The 27,455-nt window shown below is 40.1% G+C and overlaps 1 protein-coding gene across 1 annotated transcript in view; it reads right to left on the bottom strand.

Moving 5' to 3' along the window:
- Window positions 1-332: 332 nt before the first annotated feature.
- The window catches only part of ITGA2 (integrin subunit alpha 2), a 70,330-nt gene continuing 43,207 nt past the window's right edge, over window positions 333-27,455 (bottom strand). The window contains exons 14-30 of the mRNA XM_069776302.1: window positions 25,677-25,880; window positions 24,734-24,870; window positions 23,111-23,250; window positions 21,974-22,125; window positions 20,801-20,911; window positions 20,122-20,204; window positions 19,155-19,296; window positions 17,442-17,534; window positions 16,279-16,355; window positions 16,102-16,185; window positions 12,701-12,803; window positions 11,764-11,874; window positions 11,129-11,233; window positions 10,683-10,796; window positions 8,318-8,407; window positions 4,728-4,844; window positions 333-3,333 (exon numbers count right to left, since the gene is read on the bottom strand). Coding sequence (XP_069632403.1) covers window positions 3,244-3,333; window positions 4,728-4,844; window positions 8,318-8,407; window positions 10,683-10,796; window positions 11,129-11,233; window positions 11,764-11,874; window positions 12,701-12,803; window positions 16,102-16,185; window positions 16,279-16,355; window positions 17,442-17,534; window positions 19,155-19,296; window positions 20,122-20,204; window positions 20,801-20,911; window positions 21,974-22,125; window positions 23,111-23,250; window positions 24,734-24,870; window positions 25,677-25,880 — 1,953 coding nt within the window. The 3' untranslated portion in view covers window positions 333-3,243. The remainder of the gene's footprint in view (window positions 3,334-4,727; window positions 4,845-8,317; window positions 8,408-10,682; window positions 10,797-11,128; window positions 11,234-11,763; window positions 11,875-12,700; window positions 12,804-16,101; window positions 16,186-16,278; window positions 16,356-17,441; window positions 17,535-19,154; window positions 19,297-20,121; window positions 20,205-20,800; window positions 20,912-21,973; window positions 22,126-23,110; window positions 23,251-24,733; window positions 24,871-25,676; window positions 25,881-27,455) is intronic.

Genomic DNA, 27,455 nt, shown 5'->3' with positions numbered 1-27,455 from the left:
GATGCCAGTGATAACCCCATGCTTATAGGAAGGCTTGACCATCATAAGGTTTTAACACCAACTATTCAACCAGAGCTATTCAAATACACAGATACTTTGCACTAATGCAAACTGACTTACCCTACAATATAGCTTACCGGTAGTATTATACTCATGACTATAACCTACAAGACTTCCAAGTGCAGCTTCTTTGTATACCTAGCAGAGTCATCCCCTTAGGGTTTTCACTGTGTGCTACTGGAACAAAGACATATTTGGCCCCATTTTATGTAGTGCTTTTTCAGTAGAATTTCTTTGCTTTAGGGTGCTCTTTAAAAATAAACGAGTCTGTGTTCAGCAGTATTCTTGTTTTTATTGTAGTAACGCTGTTAGGCCCTCAGGTAGGCACCACAGTGATACAGTCCCTGCTCCCGTAGAGCTTACATGCTAGCTTTCAGAAGTCAGTTTGATTATAAACTCTCTTGTACATCCCAAATCTATACATAGGCTCATATGAAACTAACTTTGATTTTGGACTTGATTCTAGTACTTCAGGAAGTCAGCAGCTAGATTTCAAGACCAGAATCAGATACAAGTTGAGTTTGCTGAAGGTATTCCTGACTTTTCTTGCTGCAAGCACAAACAGAAGCACATGCTGAAGCTCAACATTTCAGAATAATATTTAACCTGTAATGTGCTGTTTTAAAAAAGTAAAACTAAAAAAAACCAAACCAACCCCTTGCACATAACACAAAATATACATAATATTTCCAGCATTATTTGCGGCTGTGCCAACTTAAAAGTGCAATAGACTCACCCATTACAAAAACTGAATTAGCCATTTAAGTATTAATTGTAAAAGAAAAATAAACTAGTAACTTGAAGTGGTTAGGATACAAAAACCTTACCTATTGCTATGCCTTCCCTTTATTTTGGGAGAAAGTATTGTGTCCACGCTGGGGGGAAATTCCTGTTGTCTGGGTCAGAAAACCCAGTGAAGAGTAGTGAATTGAGTCATTGCTACCTGACTGATAAACTGTTAAATCCCCAAAGAAGCTGTATGTCAGATACTGACCTGTACCTCCCACCAAAGGTGGAAGAAGGAAATCTGGCTGAATGCCAAAATTTCCCTTGCAAGCAGCACCAGAAATGAAAGGTGCTGCCATCTGCTGCACTGTGAAATTCCCCCTCTGGCCTGGAGCGCATGACCCTGGTTATGTAGGAGCTTCTCACACATACAGGTGTAGGGTTTTGTTTTCTTCTCACACGTTTATGTAAGAATTGAGGCAGACAATTTTTTATCTTTACTTTCAGAGCATTTGCCCTTAGGATTTACAATTACAAGTCAGGAGCTTATTCTTTAGCTTTATGCAATTGCTACTTTTTTTTTTTTTTTTTTACTTACATAATTGTATTGGTCACAAACTCAGCTGATGGCAACAGTCTTGTTTGACAATTGAGATCAGAATCTGGATTGTTTTTCAGAATGTTTAAAAACCCCACCCCAAAACATAACATTTCATAGATACAAAATGAATCCAAAACACATATAAAACTACACTGAGCACAATCCAGCTGTCACTGCAAATGAAGCTGTTATTTGCCAAAGAGATGGTTGGCTCCTGACTGATTGCTGATTAAAAAAGACTGAGTAAAACTTTCAAACGTGCTCAAGCCTAGTTTTTGAAAAGTCCCTCAGAAAATAATCTGAAAGGTGCCTAAGCATAATTACAATCTAGCTTTGGGGGAAAGAAAACATGACTTTGGGTCTGAATCAGGTACATTTAAGTGTTTTACTCTTCAAGTAAATCACCTTGAGTTGGAAACAATCATCTCACTTGCATGGCAGTGTACATAAGGACAACACACACATCTTCTCTCACAATTGATTATAAGCATAACTGCCAGGCATGAGAGAGAAAGGCAGCCAAAAGGCCAATTCCCCTGACTGTTAGCAGTCTTACAGCATGTGCCTTTTTAAGACTGAGCTTTCATTAAAACCAGGCAGCATAATGGCATGTGATAAACTTGAGGTGTGTGACCAACGTAAGTCAACCCAAGTGTGCTCAGAGCTCCTTCCAGAGCACTACAGTACTTTACTGTATAAAACATAAGTTATCTTCATCAAGACAGGAACATGTGGGACCAAATAAAATGTGACAGCTAAGGAGGTTGTACAGAACTTTGGTCTCCTGGAGGGCACTGAGATGCTAAAGAAACAAGTGCAGTAAACAGTTTACAGAGCTTAGATCTTCACTATCCTCTGTCCCAATGTGCATACTTCCTTAGTAATCATCCCCTTTAGTTCACTTCACGCTCTTAGTCTTGCAAAACCTTTCAGTACAGAATTAAAGGCAAGATCTTGACTGTCTTCCCTATTTATGTCAAAAGCCAAACTAGTGTCAGAGCGACTGCGAGCGTAAAGCCCAGTGTAACAGTAGTGGTAGTGCTTCTCAAGATGAAGTCTGAAAACTAATCATAACATTGCAGAGAAAATGCTGTAAATTATTATGAAATTCTTACTTTCTTCTCAGAGAGAAAGTATGCAGAAGGCAGTTACACATACCATTTGGCAATATTTCCCCAAGGCAATGTACTTCAGTAATTTAGTTGTGACCTTAGTGCAAGGAATATGGTGAACTTTTGGAACAGTTTGCCCACCCGGTTGTCCTGTAGCACCCAGACAGACATCTTCATACGCAGTTCCCACTTTATAGATTAGTTAAGACAAAGGTTTGCTGGTGCAAATTATTTCTCTAAAACAATAAAGATGGAGTTAGTCAATGAAAAATGGGTTTTCTTCTCCCAGTCTGGAAGCAGTATTCACCACACATTCATCATCAACTTAATAGAAAATGTCCTTTACACATATGGTACTTGTCAACTGAATTACGAACTGATGCTGTTCCACAGTAATCTGAAATAAATTGCTCTGTTTCACTCTGCAGTGGAGCAGGAGAAAGGTTGCTGGCACAATATGTTACTGTAAACTCCGGACCTGCCAGTTCTAAGGGCTAAGCTTGTTTGAAAGGCAAAAATTTACAAGAAAAGGCACTATAAATCATTTTTGAAAAAAAAATGAACTGTCCTGCAGTTACTCTTATAATAGAGTAGAATCTGTAAAATATTTTCATCTATAACAAGACACTTCCATTAAAAATGTTTAAATGTTACTAAGCTTTAAGGCACTCCAGCTGAAGAACCGACTGGATCACAACTACTGTTGGTGGCTCAGATTTCTTCTATCCATGTAACTCATCATCTTCAGTCCTTGTCCTTTGTGAGTTCTGTAATTTCATCGACATCTTCTATATCTTGTGTCATTTTCTCATACTGTCTCTTGAAGAAGCCAAGCTGTGGTAAGCATTAAAATAACACCATATCAGAGTAAGTCATTGATAGTTACATTTCTGAGCTAAGCTAAATAGTGTGATGGTAGAAATACATGTGTGCATGCACACATATACAGTGTTTGATTTGTAGACAATTCCTGACTCTAAATTGAAAGGAGCTAGGCTTTAAATTGAAAGGAGCTAGTTGCTCCTGCCTGGTGCAACTAAATGCGAGAACAGCAGTGCTGAGTAGCCAGTTGTCTCCCTGCCAAGATACAGGCAACTCCATGTTGCCTTAGTGTGCCAAGGAGCCCTTCAAGAACCAAGGCCCTGGCACACAGGAAAACTTTTCTCTCCCCTTAATCTAGGTATCCTTTGAAAATGACTTTTTTCCCTCACCCTTCTCTGTTCTCTGTTTTTCTGTTCAGTGTATATCCTCTCCCTCTTTGCTTCTTATCCCCAGGCTTGCCCACTGGGAATATCATGGGAGTTCAGAGCCCAGCTGGGGAGTTATGGAAGGAGGCAGCCAGTGTCAAAAAGGAAAAAAGTAAATGCCACAGCCCCTGTTTTGAACTGCTGGAAATTCATTTATCACCTTCACGTTGCCCTTTCTATGGGGACCTATTTTTAGAGCCCTTCTAAATGCTCCCATCAAGGGCGCAATGACAATGCAGTATTATTCATACCACTTGTCCTGGTTTTGGCTGGGACAGAGTTAATTTTCTTTCTAGTAGTTGGTACAGTGCTGTATTTTGGATTTAGTATGAGAATAATGTTGGTAACGCACTGATGTTTTAGTTGTTGCCAAGTACTGCTTTTGCTAATTAATGCTTATTCTAAGTCAAGGATTTTTCAGTTTTCCATGCTCTGACAGTGAGGAGGTACACAAGAAGCTGGGAGGAAGCATGGCCAGGATGGCTGACCTGGACTAGCCAAAGGGATATTCCATACCATAGGATGTCATGCTTATATAAACTGGTGGGAGTTGGCCAGGAGCTGCTCATCGCTGCTCAGGGCCTGGTTGGGCATTAGTCAGTGGGTGGTGAGCAGTTGCACTGTGCATCACTTGTCTTTCTTGGGTTTTATTTCTCTTATTTTTGGTTATCTTCCTTTCCATTACTATTATTACTATCATTATTATTTTATTTTATTTCAATCATTAAACTGTTCTTATCTCAACCCCCAACTTTTACTTTTTTTCTATTCTCCTCCCCATCCTGCTGGGGTGTGAGGGCTTGGGATGGAGTGAGTGAGCAGCTGTGTGGTGCTTAGTTGCCAGCTGGGGTTAAACCACAACACCACCAAACTGCATGTGTGGTTTTGTTCAGCACCAGAGAAGAGAGATTCCAAAGAAAATAGCCCGAATGTATTTATCCCTTTCTGCTTTTCTTTTTAAGAATATAAACACCTACTTACTTTCCACAAAACAGCAACCAATACTAACAGCAAGAGGAGCCCAGCCAGTATACTGCCAATCACAACACCAACTGGTATCTCAGCTTTCTCATCCGGCTTCATTATTGTAACTGGGATCTGAAAGCAGAGAGATTGTGCATTAGGGGTTAATGTTAACTGTATATAAAGTAGGATTTGTAAACCAAATACTTCACTACTCAAGAACAGCTGGACTGCACACATTCCAGCATCAATGACTGGAACACACCAGGCAATTACAGCCTTTTCACTGGTGTCCACAGGTACCTGGCTGCACCACTGTGGCATGTGGCAGTGCCAGTTAAGAATTAGGGGCCCTCATCACTCTTGGCCATACCCAACAGGCAGAGGAGCAATCTCTTCCTGCCAGCTTTCTGCCTTTCCAGTAACAGGAAAGGAGGTCTTTCTGACTTCTTCCCATCACGGACACACCATCACTATGTAAAACAGATGTGCTTTCATGCAGGTGGGGAATAGCCTGGTGTAGAGCCCCATCTGCTCAAAACAGACTTCCACTGCATCAGCTGGAGAAGAACTGCTTCCAACCAAGCGCTGTCAGAGCCTGTTATCTGTGGTGGGCAGCTGTAGGAGGCAGTACTAATCATGGAGGCCAGACACCACCATGCACTGCGTTTGCTGAAATTTCTCCCCTGCTGCTGGGCCGGTACCTCTGTCTCATTTGCCTGCTGTTCCTACCTTCTGGGAAACCACTAATAAATTGTTAGATCTTCTCATCTTAATCTGTGTTCTCCTGAGTCAACTGCATCAATTTGCTGTAAGACGGATGGGTCAAACAGGAGTGTTTCTAGCACATCTATGCTTCCTGAACTACAAGCAATACCAGAGATCTCCCACAACAGCATACAGTGTCTGGAAGTTAGTTTTCAGGTGATACCCTATCTATTTGGATGGGTATGACCAACTGTATAGTTAAATATAACATAGTTGCTCAGGGAGACATTGCTGGAATATTTATGAACTGTCAAATCTTTGGATTTAATCTTGCAATGACATGCATTTAGCATGATGGTTTTTTCCTTCCTGAAACATGATAAAAGAAGTCATATTGGTTTAATTTCTCAGGATTGCTTGCTCAATGCATTTGTCTGGTGTAATTTAATCTTAAGCTTTCTGGGAAGCTTGCAGTGGACTGACATCTCCGTGATTTAAGTCATTTCTCCTGGAAGGCTACAATGTTGTGCTAGGTGTGGCTATGTGTATTCATTTCACTGAGGCAGGATGGTTTTGTGTACTTTTTAACAGAATGGCCATGATGATGATTATAGCAGGTTAACATTCTCTCCTCCAGCTGGCAGTCCTTTCCAACCTGGAAAAAATCTGAAAGCTTTTACGCAAAGATACCTAAGCAGCTTCTCCACATAGCATCAAAAGGCAATATTAATTCATTTGGCTACACAGCAACCCAGCTTATCCAAACTAAAGAGCCAATCTTGTATGTATGTGCAGTTTGCCTAGTAATACTTTCTCCATTAGATTAACAGTGAAGTGGCACTATTGGAGAGGTAAATCAATGGCTAAGAACACACATCTTGCCTGAAGTCAAGCTGTGGTCAGTAAGACACCACGGCTGGGATTCATCTCATCTAGTGTTACATCTACTATATAGTTCCTTGGCTTCAAATGGAGGAGAACCAGCTCTTTTAGGGCCTAATGTACCCTACTTATTTTCAGGATCATCTTTAAGATGAGATGAATTGCATCTCAGAAATACCTGTTCTTTCTATGGATTAATGTTTATAGAAGGGCTAACTCTGATGTGGCTGACTAATGTAGCTATTAAGTTGGATGAATCCTACCACTCCCGTCTAAAATAACAGGGTAAGTAGGGAAGTAAACTCAATATTGTTTCTGCACTGTCCTATTCCCAAGGAAGTGTGAAGGGCAAAGACTGGGTATTGCTGCTGGTCTACCAAGAAGTATATGAAGTGCTGGCTTCTGACTCCATCACTGAAGTGTCAAAACTGTCTGCCTTAGGGAAAGTGTACCTCCATGAGCTGGCACATTTTCCAAGAACTCTTACAGGGCAAGAGGCTATTGAGTAAGGATCAGGCTGTAAACCTCACCAAAAGCCACTGTGTTTCTTAGGAGCCCTGTGGAAAACTTCCAGGGTCTGTTCACCCACTGCCTCAGAGCTGTAAAAGGCCCAACTGCAGATGTTTCAATGGCTGGCTCAGGAATTACCTTTTATGTGTCAACTGACTTAACAGTCATTTCAATAATTAAATTCTGGTTCTCCTGAAATCAACAGAACTGCTGATAATGTAAATTTAGCAATATCATGCTTCAACTGTGGAAAAATACCTAGTAATACATGGTTTATGAGCTACCTAAAAAGCCTGTGCAATTAACTGGAATATTTGCATTGTGTATTAATGAATTTCCTCTCCTAACAGAAATAATACTATGCTGCAAAGCTGAGGCACTCAGCACACTTCAAATACAGGCATGTAATTTTTCTGCAAAAACATGGCATTATTTCCAGAACTACTCATATATTCCCTTTACGTCTTCAGGCACTGGAGGTTTCCCTGAATACAAATGGGTCTATTTAGACGTGCTTCACAAGAAATGGAGTGATCCATGAGAAAACAATATAAAAAAAACCTACTGAATTATGGTCTTATTTCCACATTGAGATAGATCAATCAATAACCGCTTTTGTACATATTTAACTGAATTTTCCATTGCCTGTAAATGGGCTATGCCACACATTGTCACAGATATTTGACTCCCTTACTAACTTGCATTTTGGTCTTCAGTGGCCTTGGTTATTTTTATGGGTAAAACAGGCTGGTAAGTCCTGTAAAAATAAATCTAAACTTAGTATTGCAAATGGAAGTGTTCCTCCCTAGATAGGCCAAGAGAACAAGGTATCTTTTCATTACAACAACACCACAGTGCTAATGTATTCTTCAAGTGTTGTTTATGTTTGTATATAGCAGATGGAAACCCTGGGAGAAGAATTCTACACTAATAAAGTGGTGGTTTGGAGACTTTTCTTGAGATTACCTGTGTCCATATTGTCCATTGGACAGCCATTCCAAATGCAAAAAATACTCCACATTCATTTACAAATGAGATTAAGTATATTTGCTCGATACCTGTGCCAAACATCTGTCTACAAACATCAAACCAAATACACTCACAGAAGTAAGACTATAACTCAGATTTGCAAAAATGTCTCCCAGAGCTCATTTATCTACAACAATTAATTCCGTTGCAGAAGGAAGTCCAAATTTTGATCTTCTCATGAACAGGAAGCTAAATGAATTTCAGAAGTTTCTACCTGAATTTTGCTGATAGTTCTACAATCTATTTGAGATCTACAGATTTTAACTAGTCTGGTTTATATAGTAGTTGGCTGAAATAAAAACATTTTGGGACCTTAAGGGAGGTTGTATATAGCCCAAAGGATACATTAGTTCAATGGAATCAAATGTCATCAGAGTTTGAAATTTGCTATGTACTCCTAAAGGACGCTGAAAATTAAATATTACCACTTCAATACAGTGAAAGAGAATTTGAAAAAAATGTACTTATCTATCACTTACTGTTAGGGTATTCTCTCCAATTATAAATAAGTCGGGGTTATGCGTATCAATTTTTGCCTCTGCAGAGAGTTGTAATGTCTGGAAAGTTAACTGAAAGAGAAAATTAAAAAAACTGTAAAGCTCTGTTACATGGCAAATAACTTAGAATATAGACATCCTAAAATAATTCTCTTGTTTTGAAATGAAGACTTCAGAACCAGAAAAAAACCACAGTATTAAGAAAAATAAAATTATCTTTTTATTTGTCCCAAGCTAAAGTGTCTATGAAAGTAATAATGTATCAGTAATCCAGACTTAATTTTGCTGTTCTTACTTATTAGCAATGAAACCGGGGAACTGGCTTCTTTAACATATAGTTCAAGCAAAACAGGAGAAGTTGATTATATATCCATTTTTATAGTTATTTCAAAGCTGTCACTGCTGCTAGCAGGGAAGAGAAGGGGGGAAAAATAACAAAGGGAGAAATAGCTCAGCAACAAAAGACAGATGGGGATGTATCTCTGGCCTTTGAAAGAAATGGAAACTGGATGTTCTTCCCTGCCCGCCCCCCCAACTCTATCCAATGCTTCTGGTTTTCCCCATTTATTTTCTCCTATCACTATCTGTTCCTCTCCTCTGCTCAAATTCTGACATCTCTCCCTCAGCTTAAACAAAGAAAATGACAAAAATCTTAGGCCAGTTCCTATTTGAAAAGGGACCTTGTGCCAGATCCCACTTCCCTCTGTGCATGTGTGAGGAGCATGGCTGTGCAGACACTGCCAGCTCACCACTGCTCTTCTCCCCGTGCGGCAGACATGGAGAGCCCTGTGTCCTACAGCACCACCGGGAACAGCCTCAGGTTCGTGGTAGCACAGGAGCACTTGCCAGCCGTACAAATGCAATGCCTGCTCTGTCACTTTGCTCTGTCATTTTGCCTCCTCAGCCTTTTCTCTGGGGCAGGGCCAGGTATGGTGGGCTTGACACAGGGAACGTGAGCAACCGTAGGTCCGCAGCAGCTGACGCACACCAAATTGACCATCCCTGCAGCATACAGTTATTGTACACCTGCACTGTGGCCATCTGCCCAAGTGGCCTGTCCTGCGCTCCTAAATGTTTAGAAACCCACCTCAGCACTATTCAAAGCACCTCGTTATTCCTAAATACATCTTTGTTTTCTTTGCTTAGCAGATACCAGCAAGCCTGCTATCCCTGTCTTGGACAGTGACTGATTGCCACTAAATAAAAAGGCTGACTTATGTGAATTATTGAGTGCTTGCAAGATTATTTGCACTGACCATTGACAATCAATCAAATGGAAAATAACAAAATGGGAGATGAGAGGAAAACTGTGACATGCGATCTTTCCTTCCTGTCGCCCAGTGGTAAACAAATCATTTCCACTTACTTTTGTGCGAGGGTAGCAACCTTTTGTTCAGGTCTCCACCTTCTGTGTACCTGATGCACTAACAAGTGGTCTTAACCCAGATGATTTGAAAAATTCAAACTTTAAAGACAGACAGATGCTTTCCTTCACACACTTGCTGAGTATATTACATTATCAGCCTGACCTTTTCCTTTTAAGAGCTGAATGCTAAAGCTGACAACAGCCCTGCTGTTAAATGTCAGTACCTGCCATTAGACTTGCCAGACAAACTAAGGAGACTGCGTCATGTTCCTGACACTCTAGGCAAACCTAGGACTCCAAGACAGTTTGGTTGGTTGTCTAGCTAAGAAGCAAACATGTTCTCCTTTCAAAAGTCTGGTAATTCATGATGAGTTATATCCTGGAGGACCCATGGTAATTTAAAATGGGAAAGTCAAGATATTATTGGATATTTTTAAACACCCTGTAGGTCTTTAAGCAAGGACTGTTTCCTTGACACCAACTCTAAAAAAAAAAATAAAAAAAATTAAAATTTCCAACCTTCTCTAGCAAATATAACTGGCAGCACTTACAGGCTTTTGATATTTTGATGTGACTTAAAATGATCACTATGTAGGCTGTGATCTTCCAAAAGCTAAAAGCAACACTATTTTCCAGGCTATGATGATACTGTACTCTGCTGTCCTATGTTGAGTTTTGTGGAAACTGTAGCTTCCCCTGAATGAATTTAACAGATGCAGAAAATTTTTTTTTCAGCTGTGAAGATTGCATTATCACAGCATTTTCTTAGGTTTTGTGTTGGACTGAAGGTTATCAGCGCTGTTATGCAGCCTCACTACTTTACTTTTAGATTCAAGTTTTCAATCTGGAAAACACAACAATGTAAAGTAACGGAAGGTCTTTCTAGATTGGAAGGCCTTTTTTTACTGATCTTTGAAAAATATCAGGAGTTAGGAAATACTTGAGTATCGGATCCTTCATGAAGATGCAGCTGATACTCACAGCAGCAAAGGTTCCATTCCAGATTCGGGTGGACACATTCACAAAGTACTCTCCCTTCAGGATAATGTCTTCCAGTTTGCATGTGATGGTGCTGCACTTCACATTCTTACAGTTCTTCCAGGGAAAACAGCATGGAGAGGCAACAGCATGCATTAAAAATACACTTTAACAAATGTTCTTTTAATATCCAGATATTTTTGCCCTTGCCTTTGCCGTTCTATGCATACAAATTAAGTGCTTGCAGGCTGTGAAGAACATGCACTTTTTCTTCTAAGGCAGATTCAGTATTTGTGAGAACATCCATAGGCTGCACTCCTGCACTGTGAATTAGGAATGCCACCCCCACCACAGATGTTCCCACAGGTACAGCAGTGGGCTCATAAGGATCAGCTCTGCACCCCTGTCCTGCAGTACTAAAGCCCTGAGAAGCCCTGAGTCTTACTCACCAGTTCTTTGGAAGCTCTGAAGTTCTCTCTTGTGAAAGATGCCAAATAAGGTCTTTTCCCTATTTGCAGTGGATTTATCTGAGCTTGACAAGTAACACCTCTGGCCTAGGAAAGACAGCAGGAATGAAATTGGATGACATCATACTCAGGAGTTTATAGTCATCATAATAATATATATTTCTGGGATGAGATGGTGGCTGTGAAAGGGTAGATTGTGAATTACGTAACACCGGATACTTGGGAAACTGAGACTGTATGTGGTTTTGGTCAGAATTAAGCGGCTGTTAAGAGTAATTTTTTTCCCCACAGATTGACCTGAAGGGTCTACCCCAATCTAAAAATCCTATTTTTACTATAGCCTTCCCAGGAACTTGGAAAAGGACCTAAGAGTTCCAGAAGAGTTCCAGAGTCATATGAAAAGTCAGCCATGGACCGTAAAGATAATCCACATCTGCCAAGTAACAAGACTAGTGTACTGCTGACATCATGGTCGTCCCCCTTCCCTTTATGAGGAAGGGACAAGGAGAAAGGGCATAGATTCTCTGAATCTCAGCCACACTATGAGGGAAATAATTGATGTTTATGGTACTGATTAAACCCCCAAACACAGCAGTTTATGTAATTCAGTTCTTCACCTGATCTGTGGTGACTCCAGTTATGTACATCAGTGGGTTGTCTTTGCTGGTTGATGCTGGAAGATAGATTTCTACAGATGCCATCTTCACTGGAATACTTCCTGTTGTTACCTGCAAAGCAAATAACTCACAGTTCATTCAGGTAGCTATACTTACACATGCATAAATTATTTGGTAAAGCAAGAAAATCAGAGATCATGGATGAGTATTGAAGAACTGGACTCCTTTTGCATCAATGTTTTTTATACCAAGACACTAGGGTAGTAATTACATTATGCCAATAGTAAAGCAGAAAGTGTACTGTATAGCTTCAGGTCTCTGCCTGTTTCCTTAGCAAAGCTCATATTAACTGCATGAATATGTTTTGAAAAGCAAATACTCTGCCACAGCCAATAGGCCTGTTATTAGTCCTTTAGAGTAGCAGTTACAGGAACGTAAATGGAACATAATTTACGTTTCTTCCACGTTGCATATTTGGATCTAAGTTTTTCTGAGTTATGTAATAAATTCTGTGATCTGGCTAGTTCTTGCATCTGGTTTGAGCACTTAACCCTTGCCAAACTTCAAGTTTCAAAGTCCAAGCCTGCAAAGACTTGTTTTCCTTTATCAAGTCAGCAGAGGACAAATATGCTCTGGGAAAAAAGTCTAAGTTGACCTAAAGTTAAGCATTAACGATCTTCTAAATATGTAAACAGTGCAGGACCAATCCCTCCCCCATTCTACTTGTGCAGTAAGTGCAAATTTCATCCTTAATCTCATAAAGACTGTAAGCATTTATCCCCCACATATTTGCAATATTTTTTTTTCCTTACTTGACTGATTCAAAAGCATCAAAATCAGACACTGAAATCAGGAATGTTTTTTCAACTGTTTTGGGACCAGGCTACAGGAGGAGGTAAGGCAGCTTTTCAAAGCAGAACCAGAAACATTTACTAACCTTAACTGAGAAGTTGAACGTGGGGCCAATATCTTCAAAATTATTCACAGTGGAAGGAATGTTCTGACCAGAGTATACTTCATAAAAGTTGATGTTGGCAAGCCTAGTTAACAACCATAAAACAATACATTTCAGTTTGGCAGCTGCTTTGAAAACATACGTTACTGGATGTGCATTCATGTAACAGGTCAGAAGTACAGTCAGAGGAAAAATCAGTCACTTGTACTGCTGTTTGAATTTTACAAAGTTGGTTAAGAAAATACATGGTGTACTGAAGCCTGGAGCTGGAGCGAGCATGTGAAGGTAAGACAGGAGGGCTGTGTGAGATATAGGCTCTGCTCAGCCTCCTGCACTCCGTGGTGTTTCATTGCCATGCTGCAAGCTCCTCTCCTGGGCACAAAAGGCGACTTTCAGCCTTGCACTGGCCTCCCTCCTCAGACAGGGTCCCTCTATGGTCCCCCTTACTACGTCTGTAACAGCAAATACCAGCAGACTCTGAGGGAGATCCTGGGCTCTAATGCCATAGACCACAGGCAGGCTTGTTTGTGGAAACACACAGCAGCCTGCTTGTGTGCATGGTACAGATCACATAGCTCTCGGTCTCCTCTGGGCTGCTTTCTTTACTATTTATGGGCTTCAAAATCCAAAATTTCCGAAGTAACACGAGGGTGGTTGCAGCCCACCACAGCATGAAATTACAGGTGTGTGATGGAAGGATGTGGTGCAAGGGCCCCTTGGATGCTCGAGGGGCTCAGCCAGCTGGGACCATGCTCAAAGATAATGAAAGCATCCCTGTGTAGTGCATCACATCCATGTGCTGCTACCTGTGAGCAGCTCCTCCACTGAACCGTCCCAGACCTGTGTCCACTCTTCATCATTAGCTTTCATTAGGAGGCTAATTTGAGCAGTCAAAAAGAAAGCCAGGGAGTGACTTAACAAGGAACAGGGGCTATCATGATTCCTATATCAGTTCTTCCTGTAGTACAAGGTGCAAATCCATCCTCTTTACCAGTGCTGCGCTCCCCATTTAACCTGGTTAACATTGGTGCGTACAGTCCCAAATTAACATGTGTGCAGTCTCACAGTGGTGCTTCCTGATCAGTTGTGCTCCTCCATACTGCATCATGGATCCTTTTTGATCCTCCATACTTCCTCCCATGGGCCCTTTCCTTGAAAGGCCTCCTCACAGGGACTCCTAGGAAACCTAGGAACCCATATGATGCATTTTCTGCTTCCTTATTGCTCAAATCTCCAGTCCTTCCAGGATGCACAGCATCAGCTTCCTTGTCCTTGCTGGAGTCACTGGTAAGACTGATGCCCACCTCTTCTGGAAACTCAGATTAGGAGATTCTCCCTAGACAGGCTTCACTTCAGCAAGACACACTTTTTTCTCAACCCTTGTATTTTAAGAGGTTGCTCCTCAGCTGTATTACCTGCCTCAAGAAGGAACTATCTCCAGATAGGTATTTCCTAAGTGGAAGAGCATAAAAATGAGCTAACTCCAAGGGAAGCATTTAAAATTGTACCTTGGCTTAATGTGTATTTCCTTTAGTTCTTTTAAATTGGTTCACCTCCAAGAATAACTAATCCTCTTCTGGCAGTAGGTATTCCTTCATGCCTTGACTTGTGTATGAAATCGCATTTTCTCATACTCAGGAGATGCGCCTGAATTCAAACCCCTGTTTTTCCTTGAGTTTTCCTTGAGTAACTCCGTAGACTCCGTGCCTGCCTTTTCTGAAGCATTGAGTTTCTGTTTGTATTTCTCAGCTAATTAAATCTGCTTGTACCATCTCAATTTCCTAGGAGGCTGCTTAAGCTGCTGTGCTAGCCCCCCCCAGTCAGATGCTCCTGTAGTCTCTGTGCCACTGCTAACTTGAGTAACAAACACTCTGCTTCTGCTGAAGTCTCATGCAACATGCTCAGGGAGCTGAAAGAACTTGCATTGTTGACTCAAATGCTTCTCTGCAATTAAAATAATCTGAAAAATTCTGCATGACTCCAGAATTGGTGCACCTAGCTGTGGTGAATGCAGGGCCTCCCAATATTGTGAAACTGTTGCTGCAAAGCAGATTATTAAACTAATCTGTACTGTGGTCCCTATTGCAGCTCAGGTCATCCTACACAGCCAGCAGTTCTTATAGTTATCTTGATCTTTGAATATTTATTTCCTGAATTCATTGTTGCTGTGCATTTTTAAGCAGCTTCCTCTTTTTCAAATTTCTGTCATTCTTTGAATAATTACTATTTATTTTCTATTAGTTTTATGTTTACAAATTCTGGAGCGCTTCAGAATCCAAACGCATTTTTTCACTAAGAATTGGTGACCAAGTGCATCAAATGTAACTACATGTAGTTTATCCTATAAATTCAGTAATTGGGAAGCATAAACAAATCTTTTCTTTGATGCAAAGTAAAATATCCCATCTTGATCTGAGAGTCAAACCAGTGTATTTCTGCTTCAGTTCTAATTTAAGTTAAACTGTAACTGACATTATTCTTGTTTGGAACAGTGACAGACTAATTACTATTTCAGTGCATCCCAAACCACGAGGGGTTTCTAGGGCTGAAGATAAGAGGTTTCAAGCGCATGATATGAAGATCAGTCTTTTTTGTCTGTCTCTCTCCCCCTGCCCGCCCAGCTGTCTCTCCTTACAAACTGCCCTTCCCAGGGTAAAGGATCCCTCTTGCAACAGCCCCAACTTGCCTTCCGCAGGGAGGGGAAAGAGCTGACGCCAGAAGGGAAGGGGTAGGTGTGAGCCAGAATCTCTGGGTGGGAGCATGGGAAAGCAGGGTGTGCTGCTCCCAATGCCAACACAGCTGCAACAAGGGGGAATCTGCCATGTGCCACCTCAGGTTTTAGTTCAAATCATTATCTCAAACTGCTAATAAGAGTTTATATTTTTGGTCCAGGTTCAGCAGATATGTCCACAATTTTTTTTTTCTTTTCTTTTCTTTCCACCTTTGCTGAGAGTTTGAGCTGGGGCATATTTTTCTTTTTGTTGTTCTTTTGTTTAGTTTTGATCACTTTAACCCCAGATTTGATCCAACATCACTACATTTGAGCCCAGAGGCCCAACCTTATTATATAGTATATGCTAATTATATTATCAAAATCACAAGTGCTGTTTGTTTTTTATACCACTTTCATTCATGTAAGCATCTGTAACAATTGTGCACAGGTAAACATGGATTCATGATTTCTTACTACATATGCCATCATTTTTCACATGTAAGCTTATTGGAAGAACATAAAATTCTGCTACTGTTGATGAAGTGGGAATTTCTTAGGACTTCCACAACGAAAACAAAGTTTCACTGTCTTTTCAGTGGCCTTTCAAGACTGTTAGTATATTCAAATGCCTTGGCAAAATGACAGTGACTCTTTACATTATTCAGCATACCTTGTGAAGTGAATTTCTGCATCATATCGCAAAGGAATTGGTAAGATGACCTGGTTGTCCAATTCTTGCTCTTCCTTACTTTCACTGTTCATCAGAACACATTTAAGTCAGGTGTTACAATATTATTTTATACAAATGAGAATACCTAACTTGCTTTGATAAGATTATATACTTTACCTCAACGCACGAAAATTTAGAACTGCCACATTCTGAAGATTTTTCAGGTTAAAATCAAAACTAATATCAAAGGATACCTATGGAAGAGACAAGGAACACAAAGTAAATGAGTTGACATTACAACATTCAAAGGACTTCCCAGTAGCAGCATAATTATTCACATGTGCAACAACCTAGAATTGCCCTGTGTATCTGAATTCTCCACTGATTTCTGTGTAATATTTCAGTAATTTCTAATACTCCAGAATTGCTTTGGTCTCACTTTCCCCTACAAATTGGCACTGTTACATAAACATGAGGTATTTGCTTTTTAAAATTGTGTATAACTAGCTACAAGCTGCAACAAAAGGTGTGCAGGATTGCTTCAATTACAGGCTTTTGAACACTAGCACTAAAACAAGCTTTGTATTCACTCTTGTCTTCCATTTGTTCTAACAGGTCCACTTTGACCAATGCCATTAAAAGTTCAGAATAAACTTAACTTTTTATATGTAATTCGTGGTTTGTTTTTTTTTTTATTTTGCTCCCCTTCCCCCCCAGAATGTCATGTTTCTATTATTTCTAGCAAGTTTCTTATTGCTCCAGTTTGTGTCAGGGGCTGGAAGCCTCTTTCTATTCTGCCCTTGAGGAATAGGAGATTAAGTTCCATAAAACCATGGATATCCCAAGATTTGTGGTGTATATGAGAAAAAAAGATACACAATCTATCCTAGGGCTGTGTGGGCCACCCATCTCCTCTCAAAGCAATACTGTTTTCTTGGAGAGAAGAGATTCACAGAGCAGGCGAGGGAGCTACCCCAGGTTCATGCAGCAGGAGGGGTTTGACAGGAACTGTGCTCGGTTCCCAGGATGCTACACATGATGATGCTTTCTTGCTTCTGCCCCAGCCCTCACCCTCCAAGAGTTACGAAGCTACAGTAGCATTTGAAAGCTGTGGATAGGGAGAAATGTGCTTCAAGAGCCTTTTTTCCTTTAATCTGGCAGGGAGTCACAAAAGTTTAGCCCTTAGTTTGCTTCTTTTAATGCCTCTGAGATCCAAAGGGAAGTTAACTGTTGCCAAATCTAAGAAATCCTCACCAGCAGTAAATGCAGATTTAGGGGAAAAAAAAAACCAAAAAAGCTTTTGGGTATCATTCAAGGTTATTTAAACATGCTAGCTGTACCTGTTGTCCTGTTCTGAAAACAGGATAGCTTATTTGGCAAATGACTGTACTTTGTGCTGTTCCTGTCTGACACGAGACTTCAGTCCCATCACTCTGTAGAGGAAACAGACAGAAAAGTCATCTTAATATCAGGTTTTGATAAAGCAGAGAGAAGTTCCCAGTCTGTATCTTCAACAGGACATGTATTATGCTAAGGAGCAGCACAAATAGGTGTTACGGCAGTAATTCCTAGAGATGCAGCATAGGGCATAGCCAGGGCTAGGAGAGAGGCAAGAGAAAGGTAGGACAAGGACCAGTCCCATGCGATTTCTTGTGAGCTGTAATGATCTTGTTAGAATTTTGTGCTGGGCTTGGAAGAAGGAATATAGGCTAGAGAGTACAGGTCACCTCCAGCATGAACTCCTACAGTGCTTTTTTACAGCATTTTTACAGAACTTTTTCAGACATATTTACATGACCTGACAGGTAGTTAAGTACTCCCACTGCAGAAGTTAGTGTGCAGAGGGGAACTCTATCGTACTTTTTGTAGGGAAATCTAAAATAGACAAGAGTTTATTTACTACTTTGCAGAGCATCTTGTATGTCATCATCCTACATCAAAGACGAACTCACAGACCATAGCCAGTTATCATCACTTTGAAAAGAATTCATTATAATGTACTGTCTTTTGTTAAAAGCACTCCTAGCAGACATTTACCATTCATGAATTATGCTACCCAAAACCAGCACCCATACGCTCTCAGCTTATACTTTTCTTCCTGCTTTGAAGCAGGCACATTTTTGGTCAAAAGCTTCACTTCCAGGCTGAAATACTTCTAAGCAAATGGGCTTTTAAAGCAAAAGAAAAATCTAGCTCCAGTGTGGTCTTCTGGCATGAGTCGAATGAGCAATTTTGCTGCACAACAGGATGGGGAGGTAGAGGGGCACCCTCAGTACTGTTTGGAGTACTTCTGCCAGTTCATTGTTCAGGAAAATGCTTGGGGCAGTGATGAATGCTCCTACCCCTCCTCTGCCTTCAGTATAGGGATTGCTCTGGATTTCACCCCTAGGATTATCATGCACCTCTCCAGTAGCAGCCAGACCACATAAGCCAAGCACTGAAGTCTGGACTTCATCTTTCATGAATTGTTTGGGAGCAACAGCTGATATTATAGATTTACTGCATTCCCCAAAACAGTATGTATAATTCCTTTCTTTTCCCTTTTCTGAGACAAAATTCATTAGAAGAGCAGCTTCTGGTATAGCAATCATTTCAATCTGATTAACTGCCTAGCTGGAACATATGGCCTTGGCAGTAACAATATTTCTAGATCCAAAGTCTGTGCTTTAAGGCCGCATCATCAATGCTGCATGCTTGATTTATCAAATACAAATTCCCTGTGGCACAGCAACTGCATTCAGGCCTGTTGTTGGGAGTCATGCACAAGATGTGGGTGCCAAGGCCTAAAGTGAGAAAAAGATCACTGAAATACTGAGGTGAAGTCAAACTCAACAGGTTGCCAACTTTTACGCTGAGTTGGCAGTGACTCTCCTTGACCTAAATAAACTGATATGCCTAAGGGAATAATTCAGGTATCCAAGAAAATAAATTGGGAGAGAGGTTTGCACACACATTCCTTTCCTTTCTTTACTAGAAAGAAAAAAAAATAAATTCTCCGAGAACCTTGAAAATCAGTAGCAATAACAGAAACAGTGAGGTTGGGTATCTCATACCGGTAAAGACGATGAAGCAAAAAACAAATTGTCTGAAAATGTAGCCTGGATTCTGGTGTTATATGCATTTTCCTTTTTATTTCTCAATTTCACGTTGAATGTTAGTCTTCTGGTTTTGCTGCTGACAACAAACTGCTGTTTGCTGTTGGAAAATAAAGTCCATTGTTGTAAATAGAGGTACTAGAACAGCTGTGGATCATGAAATATGTTGCCTGTAGCCAACAACAAATAACAAGCACAGCAAGACATTTCCTACATTCTACGCACTTAAAGGCTCTGCTTTCTAAACCCTTTGCCATAAGAAATTCTGTGATGGTGTTCCTTAAAACCAAATGGAATTAGTGTCTTCTCAAAGTGCAGGACCTTGATTATGTATGGTCAAAGTCACCTAGCTGAATTTTCAAGGGCTATACCCTGGTGGGAAGGTGGGCAGAGAGTAGGTGGCAGACCTGGATTGCAGCTCCAGGAAGAAGCAGCCCTGTCTCTCTGTGTACTGCGCACAGATGTGTATATCTGCATATGGGCTTGGAATATATACTGCCCAAATGGCTGACGTCAGCTCTCCAGTTGCACAGCCTGCTGCAGGATCCTCAGTGCTCCCTGTGGGAGGGACCAAGACAGCTGCTGCTGCTGCTGCTGCCCTCCCAGTATGCTCCCTTTCCTGACAGCAGCCAACCAGACACGACTCTTCTGAATGCCCACTGTGTCCTCATCCGTAAGGCACCAAAATCAGGGTTTGTCTAAGCTGACAAGAGTCCTACTTCTGTATCTGTGTTCCTATCATACCTCTTTTTCCTTGATTAGTTATTTAGACAGAAATACTATTGCTTTTTTATCCCTGCTATTTTTAAGCAGATGTTGAACTAGAAAGACATTCTCATCTAGAAATTCATCCAAAGCCTACATACAAACCAGCTGGTGAAAACTTAACACTCAACCCCAACAATTCCACTGATTCAGCTCTTACCCATCATCTGCCTTCCGCTGAACATTCAGAACAAGATCACAGATACAAAGTTCATCTTCACCACAGTCTTTAATAAAAGGAATCTACGAAAACCAAAAACATTTCCTGAATGACAGGGTTTAACTTTAAAATTATCTGCAGACAGTAGAGCACAAACACCTTTGAGGTAAAGCACATTCTTGGTTTGCAAATAAGAAAATCCCTGAATGGCATTAAAAACTCTGACACATGAACAAGTTAACACTGAGTAACATGTTACTACATGTCAACTGATCTGTAAGAATGGTGCAGGCAGGTTATTTTTAACCCACAACAAATGTGATGTAATCAAAGGGGTTCCATCTGTCTTTTACGTACTCTTTTATTGTAGGATAAACTAACCTAAAAGAGTTCACGTTTGCCATCAACTAGAAGTTCACATCAACATGACTCAACCAACATGCTTGTTATGCCGTGGTGGCTGATGTGTGTGTGTGTGTGTGTGTGAGCAAGCCCATGCTATACAGACAAATGTATAAAAGGAACCAGGGGACACACCCCCAGGTGCCTGTTTTCAGCCCAGTGACTTAACTAGAACACCAATTTTCACTTGCATGTACGTCTTTGGTGTTTGTGGGGGCCACACATTATGGATGTGTGTATAGAAATGCATTTTTTGATACTAAGTCTGCATACTTACACTATAGGCCACAGATGCAGGAGAATATATATCAAGGACAGGGCTGGAGCCAGGATTTGCAAGGCCAATGTCGATGCGGAGACTAAGTGAATTCACTGCATCAGAAGGTTCCTGTAAAAGACATGGTTCACATGATAGCTGTCAGCACAGCAAACAGGGTAAAACTGGTAATTCTCTTGTAAATTGAGAATGCATAGTAAAATCATACTTGTTCTAAACAAGAAGAAGTAACAGTACACAGCTTCATTTCTTGACTGAAATTAATTTTGTGAGATTGCTTCATGTGGGCTCCTCTTGCGAAACACCTTTTAGTGCCATTTCCATGATAAAACTCATTTTCCTAGGATTCCTGGAGACTCTATTCATCACAGTCACTTGTAGGGCTAAGGAACATGTGGATGCTCTGCAGCTGCAGAAGCTGGTCCTCAAAAGCCACTACCAGGTGACTTTCATTCTCACCTGGCTGCAGAATTCAAATTCCTATTCCATTCTGACTTACCATCACAGAGAGCAGCTGGGCCTGAGCAACATTAAAACACAATATCCCTCATGTCTCCTCTGTTTCTTTGTACTGGATGAATACTCTTCTAGCGCTATGGCTCATGGGTCCACAATGGCACTAAATGTGATGAACAAGTCAAAGACATTTGCATTGCATTGCAAAGCAGGAACTGAAGTCCTCCACCTGACCTAGCATCATGCAGGCTGCTTAAGGCAACTCTCAGGGCTGTGTTTGGTCTTTGGTTCTAGAGAAAGATGGAGACTTGCTTATTTTTATTTTTTTCCTATGTGTATACCTAGGTCTAGCATGAACCTGAAGTCTGCCTGAAATGTTAGTTTGAGAAAAAACATTTCTATACGTGTCTTAGTTCTTACAGAAGAATCTACTCAGAGGGAAATTAAAATCTATTGAAACTATGAACTATGGGCTCTGTGTTATGTCAGAGCTGAATTACATGATTAAGAACTACCTCTTCTATCCTAAAAACCTGTGCGGAATTTGACAGTTTCTTTGAAATCAGAACCTTACTAAGTGTTTTTCAGTTGTGGGGGATTTGAGAAACGTGAATCATTGAGTACACCATGCATGAAATTCATCTTACAGACATAAAATCCATCAACATCGTTGTCTCATCATTTTTGTCACACCAGATTGCTTGCAATTGCACTTACCTGTACACTGAAGACGTCATGAACACAATTCTCCTCATGACGTACCACAAGATCCCTCTGCATGTACCTTTCATTATTTTCTTTGAACAATCCTCTAGAAGTCACTCTAGAGGACTGGAGATCTGCATCCAATGTTGCATTGTACTTTATAGCTACAAGAAGAATAACAGTACATTTTTTGCTGAGTATGACTGCCCATGATCTCATTACTACACTCAACATTACGGGGTGACCACGCTTTCCAAACCACACTAAATATTTTACTTTGTTTGTAGCTTGCTAAACACAGAGCAGTCTCAAAATGAAAAAAGATTCTCTTCTGTTTTTCAAAGCAGTCAAACAGGTTTAAATCCTGACGTAAATTCTCATCCGCAGAGAGCACATTAAATGGCCATCAATCCAGTCTCCACTGCAGATGTCTGAGCCTGCAGCTCAGGCAAGAAGCCAGTCAGCAGGGCCAGGATTATGCTAGATAAAGGGGCCTTGCAACAATATCCCTGAACTCTGAGGACACTATAAAGAATCTGCATCTTCTCTTCAATCACATAATAATTTCTGTCCTCTTCATATTATGACTAATACACTGTGGAAGTTCACTGTTATTTTATAGCTCACAATCATGAGTTCCTAAAGGCACTATACATAGCACTGAAGCAATCCAACTGGTGTTATCCATGATGTTTAATTAAATAGCTTCATGAGAGGCCAGTACTGGTCTCTGAAATATTTGGTGCTCTCCTGTCCTCTGGAAAGAAGAACTTCTCTCACTGACATCTGCACTGAGCCTATGAAAATTCTATTTTATTTTACTTTTTTTTCTGAAAAGAGAACAAAAGTCTGCAGTCTGCTGTTGAGATCAGCAGATTGAAAAGAATCAGCTTCTCAGTAATGACATTTTATGGGATTTGTTGAACAGCAAGGATACAGCTCTCCTTTATACTGTTAATTCCTCACTTTTCAAAGATTATGGAGCCAGTGATGAAAGTAAGTCTTAACACTTTCTCAAGTACTTAAGTTTTATACTGATTTTACCTTTCTTGACGTTCAATCTAATATATCTTTAGAATTTCCACTACTCATTTTAATAATGGACTTCTGAAGAAATTAATATAAGACAAGTCATTGAAATACTCTTACCCACTTGATTATTTCTCTTAGCAGGTCTAAATGTAGCCTGAAAACATATTTTGACAGTTATTTCTGTGTTCTTGTTCAGCAGACTTATTTTCTCAGGTTTAAATGAGGCAATTATGGACACATTTGCAATGCTTCGTGACCTGAAAAATATTTTTAAAAGGTTACATGTGATTTTCAAGAGCACTGGATAATGTAGAAGCTGTTGTCTATTACTATCTGTAAATGTAACATTGATTTTTTGGTTCCCAATGTAAACATTTTTTTAATGGCACTGGTAAAATTATTTTTCTTTGCATATAAGTGAATTTGTTGATACAATAGCTTTCAGTAATGACAATAATTTATCATGTCGAATTAATGGGTAATCAATGTCTTTATACTAATGCTCTAATCCTTCCCTTAAGATAACAGAGAATGAAGCCCTTGTCCTGTTTTCCCAATAAGTAACCTTCTTCTGCTCATTTAGCCAAGTTACTGAGCTCCTCTGGGAAGGCGAAGAAAGGTAATTCTTCATTTTAATTAACAATCTTATTTTTCAGAAAAACAACTTTCATGTAATTAATCAAGAGTTTGAAGAAGTTTCAAAGGAACCCTGCATGTAAAAACAAACACTTTAATCAAAAGTGAAACTCATTAATCAGACCAAATGCCAGAGTGAAAGAAGAATGAGCATCTTCATTAATCAAATCTAAATAAATTCTGGTACTCCAAGGAGCATAATTTTCTTTAATGAAATTCCTGCCAGCACCAGCAGCAGTTCTATTGTGGGTCAAAGGTCCAAAGTGACCATTCATTTTTAATAATCTTGTTTCATTATGAAATAAGTAGCAATTCAGTGATGCTGTTCTTCATACAATGGGGAGCCTCAGGCGAGAAGACAGGCAACAGATAGGAAAGCAAGCTGCATTTTAATTTAGCTCCTCAAGCAAGTAGTGGAAAGTGAACAGTACTTAGGGAGGCAGAAGATTTGGGTTCTGTGAAGCCTTTCTTCTTTATTTTGTGAAAGTACTCAGATTGCTCTGGCAAAGGCCATATGCCAGAAAAGATGTGTTTCTTGCCAGAAATAAGTGCCAACTCTCTGCTGCTCTCTGTCCTTACCCTGCAGGACAACTCTCTCTCCCATATCAGCCTACCGGTCAGTAAAGGTCACGCAGGTTGTGTGGGAAGTGGTTTCATCTGCCTCAAGCTCAGCTACCAAAATTATACTGCGGCTACTGCTGTACAACCTGCTGTTACAAATACTCTCAAGCAAGGCCCATTCCCTGCTGCTGCCCATTCCTTCTGGACCACAGCAGCAGCAGGCAGGGGTGTCTCCTGGCCTTCCCCATCCCTGCCCAAGTCTCTCCTGGCAGCCCCCACCACCTGGCTTCCCCCTGCATGCCCTGACTCTGCCCCCCATGCTGCCTTGGCTTTTGACGGTTTGATGATACATGCTTAAAAGAGGTTTAGTCTAATGCTGTTTTTCAGCTAGCTACGATAGCAGCAATGAGGCAATAAGTGTGTTAGCTCTGAACACATGGAACGAAAGAGCTTTTTGGTTTGTTTGTTTTAATGTTTAATTAACTAAATGCTCAACTTGCATCTGAATCATTAAGTGCTTCCTTTCTGAAAGAGTTTACCAACCATAGCAGAACCACATTTCCATCAGCACCAACTGATACATCAGTAATGTCATCATCATCTAAGTCTCTGTGGCCATCTACTGATCTTCCAAAGAACTGGAACCGTTGTCCAAAAGCAGAATCTGATCCTAAAATTTTCTGGGAAAGAGAGTTTGGTTATTGAGTTTGCCACAAGCGTGCTTAAGTCTGTATATAGCAGCCTAAGCAATAGATTTTCACTGATGCTCCCTGTATATGCAAGGCATTGTTTAAACAAATTGCTTTTGTGGATGTTATCTCAGATGCTTTTAAGCACTTCTTCGTTCCCTGTTCGGGCAGACAATGGACTAGATTTTTCTGCCTTGGGAGTAGATCCACAAACTGAATGCTGTATGGCAGCTAGTACTTACTGGAAACTTTTTCCATCTCATATTGAGCAACTCAAAGAATAGGAAACTTAACAGGACTTCTAACAAATACTTTCTACAACCAGAAAGTCTGCATGGAAAGTGACGTTAAAATTGCCATTATGTTAGCATATAGGATATGCAAAGACTTTTCCTTTGAAAGTCTTTTCCTTTAATACTACTTATTTATAATTTACAGAGCTGGGATTTATCTAATCTTCATTGCTGTACATCAGTGCTAAAAACCTGAATAATGTGTGTAAAAAAATGCATAGGAAATGACTTCATATGCAGGCACCAAAAATTCTGAGAGGCTCAGACAGAGCATCTTGTAAGTCCTTTTCATCTATATACTTCAGTTATAAGCACTACAACATCAGCCAGGGTATGGTGACAGTTGAAATAAGGAGAGGCACAAAACTTGAAATAAGCCATGAGAATAACAGTACTCCTTTAAGAGGATGAAACAGTAGCCAATTAAAAGATAGAAAATCTTTCTGTTTTCCTCTAGCTGATCTAAAGGCACTGAGTACAGCATTATGCAACAAAGTTATTTACCTGAGAATATTTGGTACGTATAGTCTTTTGAAATCCATTGTAAATGTAAATTGCTCCAGAGTTTTGGTTTTCCAGTGGTGCACCTATTACAACATCATTAAAGCCATCCAAATCAATGTCTGCAAGTGTTGCGATTGCTGATCCAAAGCGAGCATTTTCTGACCCCTGTGGACCTTCCAAGAGTTCTTGTTGATCCAAAATTCCCTTTTAAAAAGCAAAAAGAAGAAAAAGCAAAACCATCGTTATCGTTGCACCAGACTACACTTAGGAGCAGTATCTATGTGCATTGTTTTTTGTTTCTGTTTTCCAGTACATTCCCCTTGGACTGCTCAACCCTGAATTCCTTCCCTATTGTATTGCCCATTCAGTTTGCATTATGTCTTAGAGTCTTGGCAAGCATTACACAGCAAAATCAAAGCATACTATGCAAAGCACTAACAGCAAATATAACATATGTATGAAGCTGAAATGCTCTCACTGTCCTCATCTGACTGTTCTGAAAGTTTCACAATACATTGAAAAATACAGTTTCCAGTTTTGGATTACCAGTTTTTATGCAGAGGGAATGGAAATTATGTAACTGGACATAATTCTTTGAAACAGAAATGGAATTTCCTAACTAAACTAATGCAAAAAACATGTGTCCAAATGCTAAACTCCTGACCTCTCCAGTGCCAATGAAGAAAGAAAGATTGGAGATCTTTATAGTTAAATGATCACATTTACACTAGCTTAAATTCAACTCTCTGGCAAGTATCGTTCTCATCTTTAACCTCAGTTATCACACTGTGCTTAAAATTTTAGAAATACCAGCCAAGTTATTTATTAAAAATCACCAGAAAAGTATTATTTGTGCAACATGGACAAGTTGCACAAATTCAGATTCTTAAAAAAAAAATTAAATCAGCCTTTCATTATTCTTAACTTTTTAATAATTTTAAACCTAACATTTGACAAAGACTAAAGGTTGTAAGGATGGTCTTCCAATTTATTCAGTTTTCAAAACATGAAAAAAAATCCTTTCATTTTTCTTTTCTTCCATATTTTGTGTCTAATTCCACAGTAACAAAGGCCAATGTCAGCTGCCAGCAGTACCACTTCCAGCACCTCCATCTACCTTGAAATTGCCTTAGGGTACAGTTTCCTGTTGCTCCAGGATGATGACTGTGAGCAGCCACCGAAGAGGATGGATGTTCCTTCCTCTCTATTTATTTGATTGCAATTTACCTAGTGAAAAGACCATGTTCTGTTTTCTCTGATGGACAGTAGGTATTAATTTACTTTGCATATCCAGACAGCCACTGATTGATTGAGAGACTGTTCAAAAGTGCCAGAGGCTTCAGAACTGTTAACATAGATATTCTGAAACCACCGACTACAGGTCTGAATGAAAAACACAGTCAAGAATTGGACAAATAACATAGCTTCACTGAACAAAGGAGACAACATGAGTAATAGCAACCATCTAGTGTGAAAGTCTACAAAACAATGCAAAAAACTGCAGAAGAGCATTTATTAGAACTGTTTTGGGAATACTGTTAGGTGTTGAATGGATTTGCCAAAATCAAATCAGAAACAATAAATTAGCAAAAGCCTTGAGCTAAGTTTTTCAGTAAAATGGTCAACCTTCTGTTATATTTGTGTACATTGCCTAGCGCGATGCCTAGAACCAGGACCAGGGAGCCACCTAGAGCAGCATGCCCCTAGTCACCAATAGTGCTTAGCGACTAACTTGCTTATTGACTCCATATTGGTCTGTTCCAGCTGGCTTTATTCCCA

The sequence above is a fragment of the Haliaeetus albicilla genome, chromosome Z (genome assembly GCF_947461875.1).
Source record: "Haliaeetus albicilla chromosome Z, bHalAlb1.1, whole genome shotgun sequence".
In the NCBI taxonomy this organism is placed as follows: Eukaryota; Metazoa; Chordata; class Aves; order Accipitriformes; family Accipitridae; genus Haliaeetus; species Haliaeetus albicilla.
The sequence above is the reverse complement of the archived record's forward strand: the minus strand, read 5'-3'. Positions and strand labels throughout refer to the sequence as shown.